Raw genomic sequence first — 19,801 nt, forward strand, 5'->3', positions numbered from 1 at the left:
ACCCACATATGAAAAAGAAATATTACTAAACCTTAAATCACATATGAAACCCCACATATTAATAATGGAAGACTTCAACACCCCACTTTCACCTCTGGACAGATCGGCTAAATTGAAACTTAACAGAGAAACAATGGTCTTAACTGATGTTATGCCTCAAATGGACTTAATTGATATCTACAGAACATTCCACCCAAACAAAAAAGAATATACCTTCTTTTCAGCACCCCATGGAACCTTCTCTAAAATCGACCACATACTTGGCCACAAAGCAAATCTCAACAGATACAAAACAATTGGAATAACCTCCTGTGTTCTATCAGACCACCATGTTTTAAAGTTAGATTTCAACAACGACAACAAAAACAAAAACAAAAAAACCTACAGAAATCATACAATCTCATGGAAACTGAATAATGCTCAACTGAATCACCAAGGGGTTAAGGAAGAAATAAATAAATAAACTAAAGACTTCCTAGAGATCAATGAAAATGAATACAACACATACACAAACTTATAGCACACTATGAATGGAGTGCTAAGAGGAAATTCATAGCACTAAATGCCCACATAAAGAAGCTGGAGAAATCTCATGCTAGTGACTTGACAGCACACCTGAAAGCTCTTGAATAGGAAGAAGTAAAGTCTCACAGGAGGAACAAATGCCAGGAAATTATCAAATTGAGAGCTGAAATCAATAAAATAGAAATAAAGAGAACAATACAAAGGATTAATGAAACTAAGAGTTGGTTCTTTGAGAAGATCAACAAAATAGACAAGCCCTTATCCAAACTAAACAAAAGACAGAGACAGAGAATCCAAATTAACAAAAATCAGAAATGTAAAGTGGGACATAACAACAGACAAGGAGGAAATCCAGAGAATCATCAGGTCATACTTCAAAAACATCTACTCCAAAAACCTGGAAAATCTAAAAGAAATGGATAATTTTCTGGATAGGTACCACATACCTAAGTTAAATCAAGACCAGATAAACTATTTAAATAGTCCAATAACCCCTAAAGAAAAAAATCTGTCATTAAAAGTCTCCCAACCAAAAAAAAAAAAAAAGCCCAGGACCAGATGATTTCAGTGCAGAATTCTACCAGATCTTCAAAGAAGACTTAATACCAATACTTTTTAAATTGTTCCACACAATAGAAACAGAAGGTTACCAAACTCCTTCTATGAGGCTACAATTATCCTGATTCCTAAACCAAAAAAAGATGCAACAAAGAAAGAGAACTACAGACTGATCTCCCTCATGAACATTGATGCAAAAATACTCAATAAAATACTGGCAAACAGACTCCAAGAACACATCAAAACAATTATCCACAATGATCAAATAGGCTTCATCCCAGGGATGCAAGGGTGGTTCAACATATGAAAGTCCGTTAATGTAATACACCATATAAACAAACTCAAAGAAAAAAAAACACATGATCATCTCACTAGACACAGGAAAGGTATATAACAAAATCCAATACCCCTTCATGATAAAGGTCTTGGAGTGATCTGGAATACAGGGAACATACCTAAACATAATAAAGGCAATCTACAGCAAGCCAACAGCCAACATCAAATTAAATGGAGAGAAACTCAAAGCAATACCACTAAAATCAGGAACAAGGCAAGGCTGTCCCCTCTCCCCATACCTATTCAATATAGTACTTCGAGTTCTAGCCAGAGCTATAAGACAACATTAGGAAATTAAGTGGCTACAAATTGGAAAGGAAAAAGTCAAGCTTTCCTATTTGCAGATGACATGATAGTATATATGAGTGACGCTAAAAATTCAACCAAGGAACTGATAAAGCTTATAAACACGTTTAGCAACATAGCAGGATATAAGATCAAATAAAAAAATCAGTAACCCTCCTATATACAATAGACAAACAGGCTGAGAAGGAAATCAGAGATACATCACTCTTTACAATAGCCACAGATGATATAAAATACCTTGGGGTTACTCTAACTAAGCATGTGAAGGACCTATATGATAAGAACTTTAAGTCCCTGAAAAAAGAAATTGAAGAAGTTGTCAGAAAATGGAAAGATCTCTCATGCTCAAGGATAGGCAGGATTAAGACAGTAAAAATGGCAATCTTACCAAAAGCAATCTACAGATTCAACAACATCCCCATCAAATTACCAACACAATTCTTCACAGATCTGGAAAGAATAATACTCAATTTCATATGGAAGAACAAAAACCCAGGATAGCCAAAAGAATCCTGTACAATAAAACAACCTCTGGAGGTTTCACAATCCCCAACCTCAAGCTCTACTATAGAGTTACCATAATAAAAACAGCTTGGTACTGGCATAAAAACCAATATGTGGACCAATGGAATCAAATTGAAGAACCTTACATTAACCCACACACCTATGAACATATAATTTTTGACAAAGAAGCCAAAAATGTACAATGGAAAAAAGAAAGCATCTTCAACAAATGGTGCTGGCATAACTGGATGTCAATATGTAGAAGGCTACATATAGATCCATATCTGTCACCATGCACAAAACTTAAGTCCATGTGGATCAAAGACCTCAACATAAATCCAGTTATTCTGAACCTGATAGAAGGGAAAATAGGAAGTAGTCTGGAATGCATTGGCACTGGAGATCACTTTCTAAATATAACACCAGAAGCACAGACACAGAGAGAATCAATCAATCAATGGGACCTGTTGAAACTGAGAAGCTTTTGTAGAGCAAAGGACACAGTCAACAAGACAAAACAACAGCCTACAGAATGGAAAAGGTCTTCACCAATCCCACATCTGACAGAGGGCTGATATCCAAAATATATAAAGAACTCAATAAATTAGACATCAAAATGCCCAACAGTCCAATTAAGAAATGGGCTATACAAATAAACAGAGAATTCTCCACAGAGGAAATTCAAATGACTGAAAGACATTTAAGGAATTGCTCAACATCCCTAAATATCTGGGAAATGCAAATCAAAACGACTCTGAGATACCACCTTATACCTGTCAGAATGGCTAAGATAAAAAACACAGAAGACAGCTTATGCTGGAGAGGATGTGGAGCAAGGGGAACTCTCCCCAACTGATGGTGGGAATGCAAGCTTGTAAAGCCACTTTGGAAAACAATATGGCGCTTCCTTAGAAAATTGGGAATCCATCTCCCCCAAGACCCAGCTGTAGTATTCTTGGGCATATACCCAAGGAATGCTCAGTCATACCACAAGGGCACTTGCTCAGCTATGTTAATATCAGCATTGTTTGTAATATCCAGATCCTGGAAACAACCTAGATGCCCTTCAACTGAAGAATGGATAAACAAAATATGGTACATATTCACAATGGAGTACTACTCAGCAAAGAAAAACAATGACATCATGAGGTTTGCAGGCAAATGTATGGATCTAGAAAAAAATCATCCTGAGTGAGGTAACCCATACTCAGAACGACAAACATGGTATGTACTCACTCATAGGAGGGTACTAGTTGTAAAACAAAGATGACTAGACTGCTACACAACTCCAGGGAGGCTACCTAGAAAACGGGACTCTAGGAAAGACACAGGTATTGCCCAATGACAGAGAAATGGATGAGATCTATATTAAAAACCTGGATGACAGTGGGAGTAATGAATGGCAAGATTTGAGGGAAAGAAAGCTTAGGGGAGCAGGAGATCCCAGCTGGATCAAGAACAGAAAGGGAGAACAAGCAATAACAGACCATGATAAATGAAGATGGGAGGAGGACAGGAGAACCCATGGCTGATGTGTAAAATTAATACAGAAATATAATAAAAAAAAAAGAAAACCAGTCTACCTAGTGAGTAGCTTCCAAAGACAAAACTTGAGGCTTGTCATTAGTCTGTTGTATTTGTAGAGTTTCTCTCAGTCCTGCCCTCCCCCTCCCCCTCCCAACTCCCCCTACCCCCTGCAGTCCTACAACCCACTTATAAAATGATTATTCAGGTTCTTTTATTGCTTATAAACTGTATGGCTGTGGCAGGCTCTTGTTATCTAATTCTTCTATCCTAAATTAACCCATTTCTATTAATCTATATTTTGCCACATGGCTCTTGGTTACAGGTACTTTACATACTACTCCTCATGGCAGCAGCTGGCAGAATCTCTCTCCTCAGCCTTCCACCTCCCAGATTTCTCCTTTCTCTTTGTCCCGCCTATACTTCCTGCCTGATTACTGGCCAATCAGCACTTTACTTATCAATCAATCATCTACCCAGCACTCCCCCCCCCCGTTTTTTTTTTTTCCAAAGGGATGGCTTTAACTTTGACATAGTAAAATTACATATAACAAAACAATTATTAAGCAAGAATTACAGTTACAATATCTAGTCTATTTGTAATATCTAGTCTATTTGTATTTGACAACAATGAAAGAAGATATCGTACCTAACCTATATTTGTCAAGTTGTTCTTTGAAAATAGGCTCAATAATTCACCTCCTCATCTTATCATTCTCCTTCCTTTAATTACTCCAATCCTAATCAAGTAGGTTGATGGCTTGGATAAGACTAAAACCATTTGTACCAATTAAAGTTACACCAAGAACTAACATTTAATATAATGAACAAACAACTAAGATGCTGTATACCATGGGATAAATGGTTATAATGTCACTGAAATATAGAGTGTATGATAGTTCTCTACAATTCTAAATGAGTTTGCCATTCCTTCTGAATTATGAGAGAACAAACTGCACATTGGTTTTTGTGAGAGAGCAGTGGAAAACACAATGATGTATGGAGATGAATTATTTCAAAGAGATTTATAGTAGGGGCTATAAAAAACAACAAGAACCTAGTTGGATCTTACTGTATCTATACTTTTCTTATTTACTGCCAGACTTGTATAATTTTTGCTTTATTCATTCTATGTAGGCAATGATTTTTATCAACATTGTCACAGTGGGATCAATTTCATTTAATTTTGAGGGAGGTTTATGTTTAAATTTTAATTTTCCACAAAAACTAATATATTCTGGTGGGGGGAACTCTAACAAAAGAGAGAATAATCAGTTTTTCCCTATAGAAGCCTTTGTGGAATTACTTTCCCAACAACATAACTCACTTCTATGAGAGTGAAAGAGATTGCCGACAAACTGACTTTTGAATGCTGCTCCTTCAGAGAATTCAGAACCATCCCTAGGCCACTATGGAGCCTGGAATCTGACCTCATCTGAAAGTTTTCGCCTAACCCCTTTGTGCCTACACTGCAGGATCTTAATGCTGTGAGGAAGACAACGGGGAAGGCTGCAGGAACCACTCTACTATCTCACTCCATTGGCACCTGACCAACGTCCATGCACTCTGATCACATGTTTCTGGACCTGTCCAACAGTTCTTTATGAACGACCACCCTGTGTTCCTGATGGACTTTAAGGACTGTTCTTATGCAATACCAACAGGCTCTTCCAAGCACACCATATATCTTTCCCCTGATCATTGTAATGTCCTACTTTGGATGTAGGTCATAAACTGAGCTGGAGTGTGGATAAGCATTAATAAATCCATTTCAAGCAACTCACCCCCATCTCTCCTCCTTTACGATGAATAATCTCATAAATCATGCAGGGTCAGCTTTAAAAGAGTTTGTAGTTCAAAAATCCTAATGGTTAGTGCTGAAAATGGAGATGATATTATTGACTATATTGTTCTTATGCATTTACAGTGTAAAGTTCCAACAGCAATGGTAGCATGGCAAGAATATTTACTGTCAAATCTCCTCCCTGCTTTCCATCATATTGCAGTTATGGACACAGTCTGAATCATACTAACAACCTGAGGTGGAGTTACTGTCTTGGGTGTTACAAAGGAAGAGTGAGATTATGTCCCTTTATTTTGCACACTATGGAGTGTATAACAAAAATAATCAATGACTGATTTACTATTTTACAAATTCCTTTTCAATATTAACAGTGTTACCCCAGTGCCGCTACTGAATAGATGTTATTGTTATATACTTTTCACCTAATTTCCAGAAACACAAATGATGTAATCACTATTGGAAATTATGATACAGCACAGGTATAGCTCTAGCTAGGATCTTGAACATCTCTAAAAGACTTCGGGACTTCTCAAAGGCATGGTTAACAAGGCAGCACACTGAGAAGTAGTAGAAATTTCTAGAGGCAGGCTCATTGGATCATTGTAGGTTTACCCTTGAGCAAATTTAGATATTTTAGAGGCTTGGCTCCCTTCTGGTTTTATTCTTGGCTTAAAATGTGTAATTTTCTCATTCATATTTTTTATCCATGGCTAAAACAGTAATGGACTAGGAGCTATAAAACTTCCACTAAAGGATATTCTTTCTCTGTATGAGTTAATTATCACAGGTGTTTTTTTTTAATTAAAGTTATACAAACTGACAAAACTATTTGTCAGGAATATCAGGTCTTTAATAACTAAAAACTCAATGAATATTCTTCATTCATATCACTGATGAGATGACAAATAGAACATTATCAAACTAGTAAGTGCTCATGAACAAACAAATCTTTTGAAAGACACATTGTCTAAAATATGTGTTATTCCTTGGCTGTGAAGAAGTAAGATTTTTGAGCCCAGAATTTGGAGTTATTGATGGTTAATATGTATAAGACATGTCAAATGTAACTAAAAGTACCACTTTTTGGGGGGAATGTACATTTTTTTGGTATTTGTTGACTGTGATTTTTTTTTTTTTTTGAGACAGGGTTTCTCCATGTAGTTTTGGTCCCTGTTCTGGATCTCGCTCTGTAGACCAGGCTGGCCTTGAACTCACAGAGATCCACCTGACTCTGCCTCCGGAGTGCTGGAATTACAGGCATGTGCCACCACCACCCATATGATTTTAAAGAGCAGTTAGAAATAGGGTAATACTCATTTTATTTTACAATATTATCTTTAATATTTAACTGATACTTCTATAAGTAAAGAAGAGATACTTCAAAAAGACACTTTAAAACTAGTAGCTAAAACTATGCCCATTTAATATCTTCCTGTTAGTAAAAGTCAAAAATTCAGAAATTCAGAATCAATGTGAATGGATGCTCTGTTGAAGGTCTAACTGGAGTGAAAGGTTTAAAAGGAAGAGACTGTAGTTAAATTTGGGCTTTGATAACTTTCCAAAGCTTATGTGTGGTGGTGAGATTAATTTACTTGGGTTTGTGGGACTTGTATTCCCATCAACTTTTGGCTGCAGTCTATTGTCAGCATCTGATGCTGCCTGGAGCTAAGTCACAAAAGAGTGGTCTGTTTTCTTCTTCAGCAGGCAAAACATGTCTCTCTTCCTTCATATTTGACAAGCCTCCAGAGCAAGCTTTTCCCCATAGTGCCTTAAACAGGAGAAATAACCACAGTGAGCTCATGGCTTCACTTGTTTATGTACAATAGACCCAAAACTTGATTTGAATTCCAGTAGCCAAAAACCTGGCTTTCTAGCAGTCGCTCACTTAAAGGAACAGTCAGCATGATTCTGCTATCCTTCTTTCCAGAATTGATGACCAATGGGCTGACTGCTCCCTGTGATAGCTCCTCACATGGTTCCATATGACCTTGCAGAGGTCAGGCTTGGAGACGTGGTAAATTTCCCTCAGCCTTGCTCTGAAGGCCATGTAGGTGGCTCCAAGCCTCCTTTTTTCTGCTAAGGCATTCTCTCCCATTTTGCTCACTGCGGCTCCTCCACAAATGTCTTTGTACTTGTCTCATCCTTGGATAACCAGGGACCATTCTGTATGCTAACTTTCTACAAACAGAAAAGGCCGTTTCTGTGTTTTACTAAACCTGGGTGAGTTCTCACCAAAAAGGAATTCTGTAGCCACTTCTCTCTCAGCTACATGTCACATTTAAAAGTTTCTCAGAGCACTTCACAGATGTTACTGGAATATAAAACTCTTTTGTTTTGTATACCATGGAGACCAGCTGAATTAACATGAAGCAGACAATCATTTCCTCTCATTTTTCTTGTTCAAAAATATTTCAACACCAAATTTCTTCTCCAGTTGGATTTAATAATGAGGTATGACTTTTAAATGTGATTTTTATCATATCCTACAAAATAAATCTTTAACCCACAGGGCTAGAAATTTCCATTTGTATTCTTCAGATCTATCACTTTGCCTTTAGTTATAATCTCGCCCACAATATCACCTGCAGCAAAGATAGGAAGATATTTCCCTTTTTTTTCCTGAAGTCCTCCAGTTTTCTCAGCTCCTTTAGGAACTTGTTCACATATTTAATAACCTTTCCTTGTCGAAAGCTCATTTTTCTACCTCTCACTTTTTCAACCACATAGTTCACACTTAGTAAAAAAAGCTCTATACAATGTAGGGCAGTATAGTTTTTAACTCTTTTAGTAGAACTACAGAAAAAAACTGATCATAAATTCAAGAAGGAATTATCAATTTTTAATTTCTTGGGAGGTTGTCGAATTATATTGAGCTTAATAAAAATATATAAAATTTATAAGCTATCGGGACAGTTTCTGCTTTCCTCTGGTTATTTGTTTCCTTAAGAATGCAACATCATGGAAGTTATTAGCAATAGCCATATATTGGGGTTGCCTTTACTTTAGTTCTGATAATTGTTAGCTTATAAGAAATCCTAAGACTGTGTATATCTAACTCTTAGTTATTTTATGTATTATACCAGCAAAATTTATGAACCCAACGTATGTGTAGATGTTCTAAAGTAATTTTTACCAACTATAATGAATTATATATGTTCTAGGTAGATTTTCTTAAACGTGAATATATGAATAAAAATATAAATGGACAAGGTAGGGAAGGAGATGGAGATGAATACAGAAAAAGAGATGAAGGTAAAATAGCAGGGATGATGTCTGAAAATATTATAAGTAATCACGCTATTAGTGATCTACATAAGAACACCATAATGTGTGTAAGTCTGTGTGTAAATACACGTATATAGTTTAAATGAATTTTTCTCATCTGGGCTGACAATGCTGACTCAAAATGCCAAACACCATCCAACAAAATTCCCAATGCCAATTATTAAAAAAAAATCTTTTAAGTTGTTCAATGTTGTCTAAGAGACCTCAGGAAAAGTAAGGGCTACTGCTATATTTTGATTTACCCTTAAAAGTAGAAAGTAAATGACTTTTGAAGAAGACATCATACACTTCAGAGACAGGGGCTGGGGATCCTGATGTAGAAATTACTGAAAAGCCTCCTGAGAACTAGTTTCCAGAATGTTCCATGGAAGCTGCTAAATAAGGGGAGCAATCAAAAGTCCTAACCTTATATGACACATATTAACCATAACATTGACTTGCATCCTAAGGATGTAGCAGTGGCAAACACTTTGGCAGTTAACCAATAACTTTCTAATTGTACTTAAGACCCACTCAGCTAGAAATCATGTCTGGTACTGGAAAACTAACCAATTATCCAGCATCAGTAGTGTCAGGCAGGAGAGCCTACCTTCCACTTCCCTTACTCAGCAAAATTCCTTACTACATTCTAAATATCTGTCCTTATAATGTCCTATACATAAGTGTAGTCTTTTCCCCTCATCAAGGAAACTTCTTGTCTCAACAGACCATTACAGAAAATGCACAATCAATTAAAATGCAGAGTTATAGAGACCATTCCCAAGGGACATACCCAAAAAACAACTCTCACAGATATATGATTTAGGCATCATTTCCAAAGAGGAGGCAAAGAGATTGTGAGAGCCAGAGGATCAGGGAGTTTGTTGTGAGATTGTGCACCTAGTAATGTCAGAAGCTAAAGTCATAATGTCTCACCAGCATGACTGCCTCAACTTAAGTTAAACAAAGGACAACAGTAAATATTCAAAAGTTTACAGAGGAACGATCAGGAAACCTACAGGAAAAAAAATAAAAAGGAATGCAGGAAGTGATGGAAATAGTCTTCCCAAGTGAAGAGCATACCAATAGGTTATCCAATACCAAATGAATACCAAATGGTATACCTTGAAAATATGTATACTAAAAATATACAAATTGACCCAGTTATGTTAAAAATATATGTATGCATGTAGTATCAATTAATGAAAAAAGAGACTATGACTTTGAAAGAGATTAAGGAGGGGAGTGTGGGACTGAAGAAAGGAAAAGGAAGCAATATCTCAAAGAATAAAAGAAATAATTTTTTAACTTGAATAGATGTTAATTTCTTGAATTAGGAAAACCTTTCAATCCTAATATTTCATTTTATGTTAAAATATTACAATAATGATGTTTATGTGATTTTCTGATTCAACTTATGAAAAATTCAGATAAGACAAAATATTAAATACCTAATGATTTTCTAATGACTTAGAATGCTCAATCATCTCAGAAAGATATTGGCTTAAAATTGCACTAATTTTTCATTTTCTGATACAATGAAAACCAATGAACATTCCTTCAGTTATTGGAGAAACGGCGAGTTTCTTAGCCCATTTTGATTTTTAAAATCATTTGCCTGTATAACTATAATGTCTCTGTGATTACTGTAAGATTCCTAAAAGAATAGATGCAGTAAATGTGGTCTTACTTAAAGGGTGGAAAATATAAAGAAGTCAGCTCAAGAAAAAAGGGCTAGAAAACAGCCAGAGAATGCATGAGAAACAATATGAGAGATACACAATTATCAAGAAGGTGCATAGTTTGGTTCTGTTAGCACAGTGTCCCACCAAGCTACCCAGCTGATGGAGTAGCAAGACACTGAAGAAGACTCACAATAAAGACAAGGGCTACAAACTTGGACCCCTGTTATCACCACATCATTAATATTAATTAGTAGCAAGAATTCATATGAATTACAATCTGTGGTGACTTTTGAAAAACTGTATTTCATGATAATAACTAAGTGTAAATAACAAGAATTTCATCTGGGTGCATTGGTGCAAGGCTGTAATTCTAGCAATTAGGGGGCTGAGCAGGAGGATTGCAAGCTCATGGTCAGACCAGTAATATAAGTGAGTTCAAGGCCAAGTTGAGCAATGTAGAAGATACTTTGTCTCATTAAATCCAAATAATAATAATTACTATATAATAAATGATAGGATAGTAAATAATAGCAATAAGCCTTTTATTTTATTCATATGACTTCACATTCTGAATCCATACTCCTAACTCTGGTGACACCATCTACACACATAACGGGAAGAAAGAGAACAAAACCAACATAAAACCTTTTAAGTTTATTGAAAGCTATAACATCATATGGAAACTCTCATTTCCTGGAACAAAATAATTATACCCACATGAATTGCATTTTTTTAATATAAAAATTTTAGTGCTGACTGTGAAAGAAGGAAGACACACTGCCTAAACTGAAATTTAGCAAAGTGAGTCTGAGTTCAGCTACCAGGGATGTGCACCTCTAACCCCAAAGATATTACGCCTTATTAGACTGAAATGGACAAGACAACATGTGATTTATCAGTCATTGAACCTTTGAACAAGTCTAGCTGACTTCTTGTGTTGTGGTGTCTTGGTTTCAGTAATTTTCCTATCCTCTCATTTCCTTTGAGGTCATGAGGTGTGTTGGTAAATGTAACATGAATCCAGAGACTTTGTCTACTTGGTCTTTTGAAACCATGTGTCATAGACTGAAGAACATAACTTCTGATTACTTTTTTTGTCTAGGAAGTACAGAACCAAGGGTCTATGGGCAGAAAGGCCACACTTGCTTCTTTGTCAGAAGCTTTTTTTTCACCTTGGTTTTGCTTTGCAGAAAGCATTAGGACAGTGGTTCTCACCTGTGGGTCACTACCACTTGGTAAACATCTATCTCCAAAAATATTTGCATTATAATTCATAACAGTAGCAAAATTACAGTTATGAAGTAGCAATGAAAATAATTTTACGGGAGAGGGTCACCACAACATGAGAAGCTGTATTAAAGGGTTGCTGCAATAGGAAGCTTGAGAACCACTGTATTAGGGCTTCATCGGACACTAATCTCATTGATGGTACCTCCATCCTCAAAACCCAGCTTTTCCCCAAATTCATCATGTTCACATTCCATTTCATTAAGGATAGGGTTTCAAAAATATAGTTTGTGGATGCACAAACATTCTGTCAAGAATAAATGTAGAAATAGTAGGGGAGATGGATCAAATTAAATAGAGATATAGGGAACATGATAAATTAACAAAGTCATGTGGACTCACTTTGTTCATTAGTGTGTGTTCCCCAAACAGTAACAATTAATTGTAATGATTTTAAAGAGACAAACCTTACAAGCACCAACAGGATCATCACAGATGTGATGATCTACTATCCCAATCATGCTGAGTCTTTTTCAGTTTCAAAAGTCTATACAATTGGGAGGATTGTCAAGTCTGTATGGGTAATTCACAAATGTTAATTTATGTAAAGACATTTAATTAAGAGAAAAGTTATATATGCTCACACTGTTTAATCTTACCCAGTCTAACACTTCTTCATCAAAAATCATACTAGATAACATATATATGTTATCTAGTAATCATCTAGATTGGCTATAATAAAATAGATCAACCAAATTTTGTATTTATAGATGTATATATTAAATCTATAGGACATATCTTCTGCTTTTGTGTGGATTTAAATTATATACTACAAATAAAGCAAAAACAAAAAAGTCCTACTTGACTTTTAGTTTAGAATTTAATTTTTACTTCACCACCAGGATATCTGAAGCTTTATTTCTTCCTTTTCTTCTTTCCATCCAAGAAATTACAAATCTCTGTGTGTGTGTGTGTGTGTGTGTGTGTGTGTGTGTGCATGCTTGCTTGCGTCCATGTGTGTGTATGATTGATTTTTAACAACATTTAAAGGATATCACTTCATTTAAAATACAAAAAGATCATATATTTCATATTGTTAAAAGACAAATTTCAGATTGAAAAAGTCTCAGTTTTTAAATTATTATTATTATTATTATTATTATTACTATTATTATTATTATTATTATTATTATTATTATTTACACAGATTTAAAAACACATGGCATATTGTTTGGATCTGGAATATCTCCAAAGTCTCAATGGAAGTTTTGTTTCCCATTTTAGCAGTGCTCAGAGTTGGAGCTTTGGGAAATTATTAATGATAAGGAATCTGATGTTGTCAATATATGAATTTGATGGGATAGTGGAAGATGATGGAAGGTAATGATGTGATATCTACTTGCAATAAGTGGCCTATTGTTATATCTGACAGCCCCCTCCACACACACTCTCTGCTTTCTGACTGCTGAGATGAGCAGCTCTCTCGGTCACATATTCCTGCAGCCCTGTTCTTCTTTTGCATCTTAGCGCCAAACCATCGGACCCAGACAACCATGAACAGAGTCTTCTGAAAGCTGTGCATTAAAATACATCCCCCCTTTAAGATGTTTGTATCAGATATTTTCTCACAATGATAAGAATTAGCAGTCCATTATTGTGATATAACATATCACATATAACATACAAACAAACATATATAACATAAACCATAACAATATTTCTGTTTATTTTTTTCATTTTACATACCAACCACAATTCCCCCTCCCTCCTTTACTCACAGTGTCCCCGATATCCCACCACCCCCATCCACTCCTCAGAGAGAATAAAGCCTTCCATAGGAAGTCAACAAAGTCTGGCATATCACCAAGTTGAGGCAGCCCCAAGCCCCTCACCCCTGCACCAAGGCTAAGCAAGGTATCCCACCACAGGGAATTGGCTTCAGAAAGCCAGTTCATGCACCAGGGATAAATCCTGGTCCCACTACCAGGAGCCCCACAAACAGACCACACAACTGTTAACCACATTCTCGTTCCCCAGCTGTCAGTCCAGAGTCCATGAGCTCCCACTAGCTTGGGCCAGCTGTCTCTTTGGGTTTCTCCATCATGATCTTGACCACTCCCACCCCCACCCCCCCCACTCCCCAAGCCCCACTCCTCACCCCATCCTTGCTCCTCTTCCTTTTCTTTGACTGGACTCCAGGTGCTCCCCCTAGTGTCTAGCTGTGGATCTCTGCATTTGCTTCCATCAGTCACTGCATGAAGGTCCTATGATGACAATTAGGGTAGTCACTAATCTGATTGCAGAGGAAGGCCAGTTCAGGCACCCTCTCCACTATTGCTATGAATCTTAGCTGGGGTCATCCTGTGGATACCTGGGAATTTCATGAGCACTAGGTTTCTCCCTAACTCCATAAGGGCTCCCTCTATCAAGATATCTCTTTCATTGCTCTCCTATACAAACAACAACAACAAAAAATATATAACATATAGAATATAACAATATTTTTTTAAAATAACTGAAACTTTTAGCTATCAGAATCAGTCAATAGCCTTTAAACTTGCATCTTGGTGAATCTCAAATTATATGACTTTACACACCACACAGCCATCAGATACTTCTCATGCTTCACCTGAAACTCTAAATTCTAAATCTTTCATGTGAATTTTAAAACTTCTTACTGATGCATACATAATTTTGTAGATAATTTTATAAAAGGTCAGCCAAGAATTAATTTTCAAAATATTTAATATATATGGAATTAAACCACATTTGAGATCTATTAATAAATTGAGAAGTTTACTGGCAAAGCAAAGAATCATGCCATGTCGTCCATTGTGTACAGGTCCCAGAATGGTGAGGCTTGCATTAGATGATGTTCAGTGTGTGGAAAATAGCAAAGTAGAAGTGTTCCTGCTTCCAATGAAAGTTACTTTGGGGTAAGAACTGGAGCACCACAAATAGAAGCGCAGGTTTTATTCCATCCAATGCTCTAATGTTCTCTGAACTGTACAGTGGGTTTTCTGCCAAAATAAGGATGACTCATGCAAAGCTTTTCTCTCCAAAAGAGAAAAGAACAGAAAACAAGAGAGAGTCCACATAATTATAAAGACTCACTTGGGATTGACGTGCTCGAAGAGTGTATGGGAAAGGCTTCCAAACCTTTCTGATGTTTTCCCATTTCCTGCAGACCCTATTTTTCACCCATCCATGTAACTTCTTCTTCAGTAGTTCATCTCCACCCCTCTCTGGGCTCTCTATGCACTGTGTGCTTACATTTCCTAATGACCCCTTCAATAATGAGCAGAAGTCTTACCTCACAGGTCCAGAATACTATGTCAATGACCTTTTCCATCTGAAGCTCTAGTTCATGTTTCTAGTTCTCCTCTGTGGAAGAAAAGGTTATCTCTTATATACTATTTATTTATTGTCTATATGATTGTTCTGTTTACTTTTATTTCATGTCTTTCGTCCATCTTTTCATTTACCAGAGTTAAACAATGAGAAGGAATTAAGGACTCTCTGGAGGGAGTTTCCTACTGACAAGGAACTTAAAAGTCAGTGAAGTAGTAACAGCCTGTCACCCTTATCAAACAAAGCTAGATTTACGAGGAACAGTTAGCAATTGATCTCTGTCAAGTTTGCATTTTCATTAAATGATCCTTCAAATTTGTTAACAGCAAATTGCTATTCACTTTTTTCTTTTCCTCACAGTTCTATTTAATACAGTTCAGCATATATCGTCATTAAACCCCTTACTTGAAAGCAACAATTGCTCATGGAAAAGCACAAGTGAACAGATATTCTCCTAACAAATACATTTTATGAAAAGATCAATGTCATATTATGCTCTGCAGACAAGAAAGATCTAAGTGCATTCTGTTTTTTAACAAGCAGTGGGAAAATTACAAACTGAATCAATATGTCCAACAGTATGCCTGTTCATTTGCTACTCACTCAGGCTATTCCCGGAGACTCTGGCGCAGCTGTCTTTTTTTTTCCCCCTCTACATTTCGTTTTCAGAACTGACACATGGGAACCTGAGGACTGAAATAGTAAGACTTCAAAGCTCCCACTCTGTGTGGGCAGCATCTTCCACTGGCATCAGAATGTCACAAGCACTTTCATCACTGGGCTAGATAATAAACCTCCCTCCAGGGGGCTTCTCCTCAGTGGTGGTTCCCTGTACCCATTATGTCAGGCTACAATTCAGCAACTTGGCAACATTTGGCTCCTTTACACGGACATTTCTTTTTTTTCAGGCTTTTGTCCAAATGATAATTCTTGAGGATATACTTTTAAGTTTTTTTTAAAGAAAAAACACTTAAATTTCTGTTCTAGATATTTATGAAATGCTTAAAGTGATATTATTTTAGTGGTAAAATATTGCTTGTAATATAGGTTTTTCCCATAGAGAATATTACAACAAGCATAGAAAAAGCAAAATTCCCCCTTAGCTTTAGAAAATGAGGCACTTAAATTTTTCACTCTGATGGAATGCTAAGGAAAAATAATGCAGTGCAATTCTTTTTTTTTGAAAAAAATATATTTATTTTATTTTATTTTTCATACGGATATTTGTGTTTTAATTTTACATATCAGCCATGGATTCCCCTGTCCTCCCCACTCACACCCCTGCCCCAGCCTTCCCCCCAGCCCCTCCCCCCATTCCCATCTCCTCCAGGGCAAAGATCCCCTGGGGATTCAGCTCAACCTGGTAAATTCAGTACAGGCAGGTCCAGTCCCCTCCTTCCAGGCTGAGCAAAGTGTCCCCACATATGCCCCAGGTTCCACTAAGGACAGGTCCCTGTCCCACTGCCAGGGTGCCTACCAAAGAGTTCAAGCTAATCAACTGTCTGACTTATCCAGAGGGCCTGATCCAGCTGGGGGCTCCACAGCTTTTGGTTCATAATTCATGTGTTTTCATTAGTTTGGCTATTTGTCCCTGTGCTTTTTCCAGTCTTGGTCTCAACAATTCACACTCTTACAATCCCTCCTTCTGGACAATTGGACTTCTGGAGCTCCACCTGGGGCCTGGCTGAGGATCTCTGCATCCACTTCCATCAGTTATTGGATGAGAGTTCTAGCATGACAGTTAAGGTGCTTGGCCATCTGATCACCAGATTAAGTCAGATCATGCTTTCTCTCGAACATTGCCAGCAGTCTACAGAGGATGCATCATTGTGGATTTCTGGGGACCTCTCCAGCACTCTGCCTATTCCTGTTCTCATGTGGTCTTCATTTATCATGGTCTGTTATTCCTTGTTCTCCCTTTCTGTTCTTGATCCAGCTGTGATCTCCTGTTCCCCTAAGCTCTCTTTCCCTCGAACCTTGCCCTTCATTACCCCCTCTCACATCCAGGTTGTTCATCTAGATATGTATATTAATGTCACAAATGAAAACTAGGATAATAACACTTAATGTATAAGAGTGTGTTTGTATTTTTTGGATTGCTACAAATACAGCTGGTTTTAAAGAATTATTTTAAATATTAGTAAAATCATAAAAATACCATCTTTTATGAACATTACAATAAATGCTTTCATTTAAATGTATTTTAACTCTGTTATCAGCCTTTCAGGCTCTTATACTAGCCTAAATCTGAAGAGAATGCTTTCTCCTATTTTCTTGGTATATAAGCTTATCCTTTCACAATGGTTATTTTCAGTTTGGAAGTGAATATAAACCTTTAAATGCTAGAGCCAGACAATCTCTAATAATCAGACACATAGTGCCCTTTTCAATAAGCATGCTGAGAAGACTTCGCTGTGGATTCATTTGATCAGAAGCCCCTAGAAAGAGATTCCTAATAGCTATGGAAGACATGGGAATGGGAGAGAAGGAGGGGTTGCTTGTTTGTTTTAAACAAATAAAAAACTTTTAAAACTGCTGAGAGATGCAGAGAATGTCAACGATTTGAGAGCCATCACAACATTTGATATATTAAGGAATTTCCATTTGCTGCTCCAACTGAAGAGCAGTAGAACATAGCAAGAATAGTAACTGAAATGGAACAAACAAATTTAAAGTATCTAGGTTGACTATATGAATGCCTAAAAATGTGATATAAATCAGGAAACCTTCGGCGACTTAAGTGAGACTGTCTCCCTTGGATCTTGTATTTGAATACTTTGTTTCCATTTTCTGGCACTGTTTAGAGAGTATTAGGTGTAGCCTTGTCAAAAGGCACGTGTCACTGGAGGCAGTCTTTGAAAGTTCAAAGACACAAGCCATTCTCATTTGCCTCCCGCTTACCTATTCTTCCTTCCCCAGTCACCTGCCTGCTTCCTGCTGTCTGCTGTGATGCTGCCTGCTCATAACAAGACTTTTACCTCCCTTGAATCTTGAGCCCAAATAAATGATGTCTTCTATAAGTTGCCTTGATCATGATGTTTTAGCCACAGAAACAGAAATGTAACTTAATACAGAAGTTGCTACCAGACACTGGTGTCTTGCTCTGAAGACAGACTTTCCTGTATTTTGGAGAAATGTGGAAGACTTTGGGGCTTTGAACTAAAAAAGCAGTTGAATGCTTTAAGCAAAGACGAGAGGACCATTTTAGGAGACTGGAAGCAGTGTTGGGAGCAGTGCAGACTGAGGAAGCCTGGCTCCAGAGGCTTTAGAGGGGAGCATTGTGAATAAGTGGACTATAGTCTGTTCCTGTGATATACTGGTAAAAATTTTGCTCTTGTCCGAAGAACTTGTCTGACTCTAAATTTAAAAGTAGTGGACTGGTGTCTTTGGAAGAGGTAATTCCAAGGAGTGCAATATTGAACTTATAGAATGGTTATGAATAATTAGTGATCCAGGCTTTCAGTGAAAAAAAGAAAACTGGGTCACAAAGAAATGCAAAATTTCTGGTGGAGGAGAAACAAGAGCTGGCAAGCTTCATGTTAAAATCAAGGCTTTTGCTGGAAGAGAGTCGGTAATTCTCAGAAATTAGTACCACTGAAATGTAATCTACATCTGCATTGACATAAAAGGAAGAGTGCCCTCTGTGCAAGACCTGCTGGGATTAAAGGCATGTGCCCCCACCGCCCAGCTCTCAACCACTCTTAATATCACTTCATGAATTCAAAATAAGCAAATATCATATTTCCTGTTTTAGCTATATTGTATCTGGCTGGGTTGGAACAAGTTGGTTAAGAGCTTAGTGTGGGAGGAAACAGGAACACATTAGAAGTTTGCCTGATTTTTTTAAAACTAATATTAAAATTAGATTAAAATTGAGGTCTAGTTCCTATGTCTGTCCTTTCTACTTATTTTTATCTTGTCCAATAACTTTCTGTGTACCTGAGGGAAGTATTTTCAGTTTAGAAAAATTTAGTGAGATATATGTGTGTGCATACATTCACTGTACTTATATAATTCCATAAAAAACCTGTTTGGACACATATACCACCAAATGAGAAATATGCTGAAATAAAAATCCTGGAGGTTATTTTCCTCATAATTTGCAAAATAAAAGGATGTATAATTCTAAATTGATTAAAGCCTATTTCATGAATAAAATATAAAATATGACTACTTAAACAACTCATTCAATGTTATTATGGCAATTTATTTTAATATAATTTTGAGATTAATATAATCATAATATTTTCGCTGTCTTTTTTCCTTCCAAACTTTCCCATTTATCCCTTCATGCTCTCCTTCAGATTTATAGCCTCTTTAGTCACTAATTGTTATTGCATGTATATTATATATATATGTTATATTCCTAAATATAGCCTACTCAGTCAGTATAATGTTAACTGTATGTATGTTTGCAGGGTTATGATTTGGCATTGGCCAATCAGTTGGTGTGCTTTTCCCTGGGAAGGCTCCTGTTCCTCTCCTGCCCCCAGTTTTCCTCAGTTGCCAATATTCTTTGCATGTGATTGACGCTTCATGAACTTTTATAGGTCCACTTAGACATGCCCACTGACATCATCCTTGTTCAGCTCACAGTGAGGCTGTCACGTTGGTGAGATTTTCTGATAATTCCTAGGAAACAATATCTAACAGCAAACTCCCCACTCCTCTGGCTCTTAGGACCCTTTTGCCCTGTCTTCAGTACTGTTCCCTGAAC

At 36.9% G+C, this 19,801-nt stretch overlaps 1 protein-coding gene across 1 annotated transcript in view; it reads left to right on the forward strand.

Moving 5' to 3' along the window:
- LOC118593865 (methyltransferase-like protein 9) overlaps window positions 1-19,801 on the forward strand; it is a 182,627-nt gene that overhangs the window by 16,882 nt on the left and 145,944 nt on the right. Inside the window, 2 exon segments of the mRNA XM_036203448.1 lie at window positions 18,429-18,479; window positions 19,635-19,696. Of these exon segments, the coding sequence (XP_036059341.1) occupies window positions 18,429-18,479; window positions 19,635-19,696 (113 nt within the window).

This window comes from Onychomys torridus, chromosome 12 (assembly GCF_903995425.1).
Source record: "Onychomys torridus chromosome 12, mOncTor1.1, whole genome shotgun sequence".
NCBI lineage: Eukaryota > Metazoa > Chordata > Mammalia > Rodentia > Cricetidae > Onychomys > Onychomys torridus.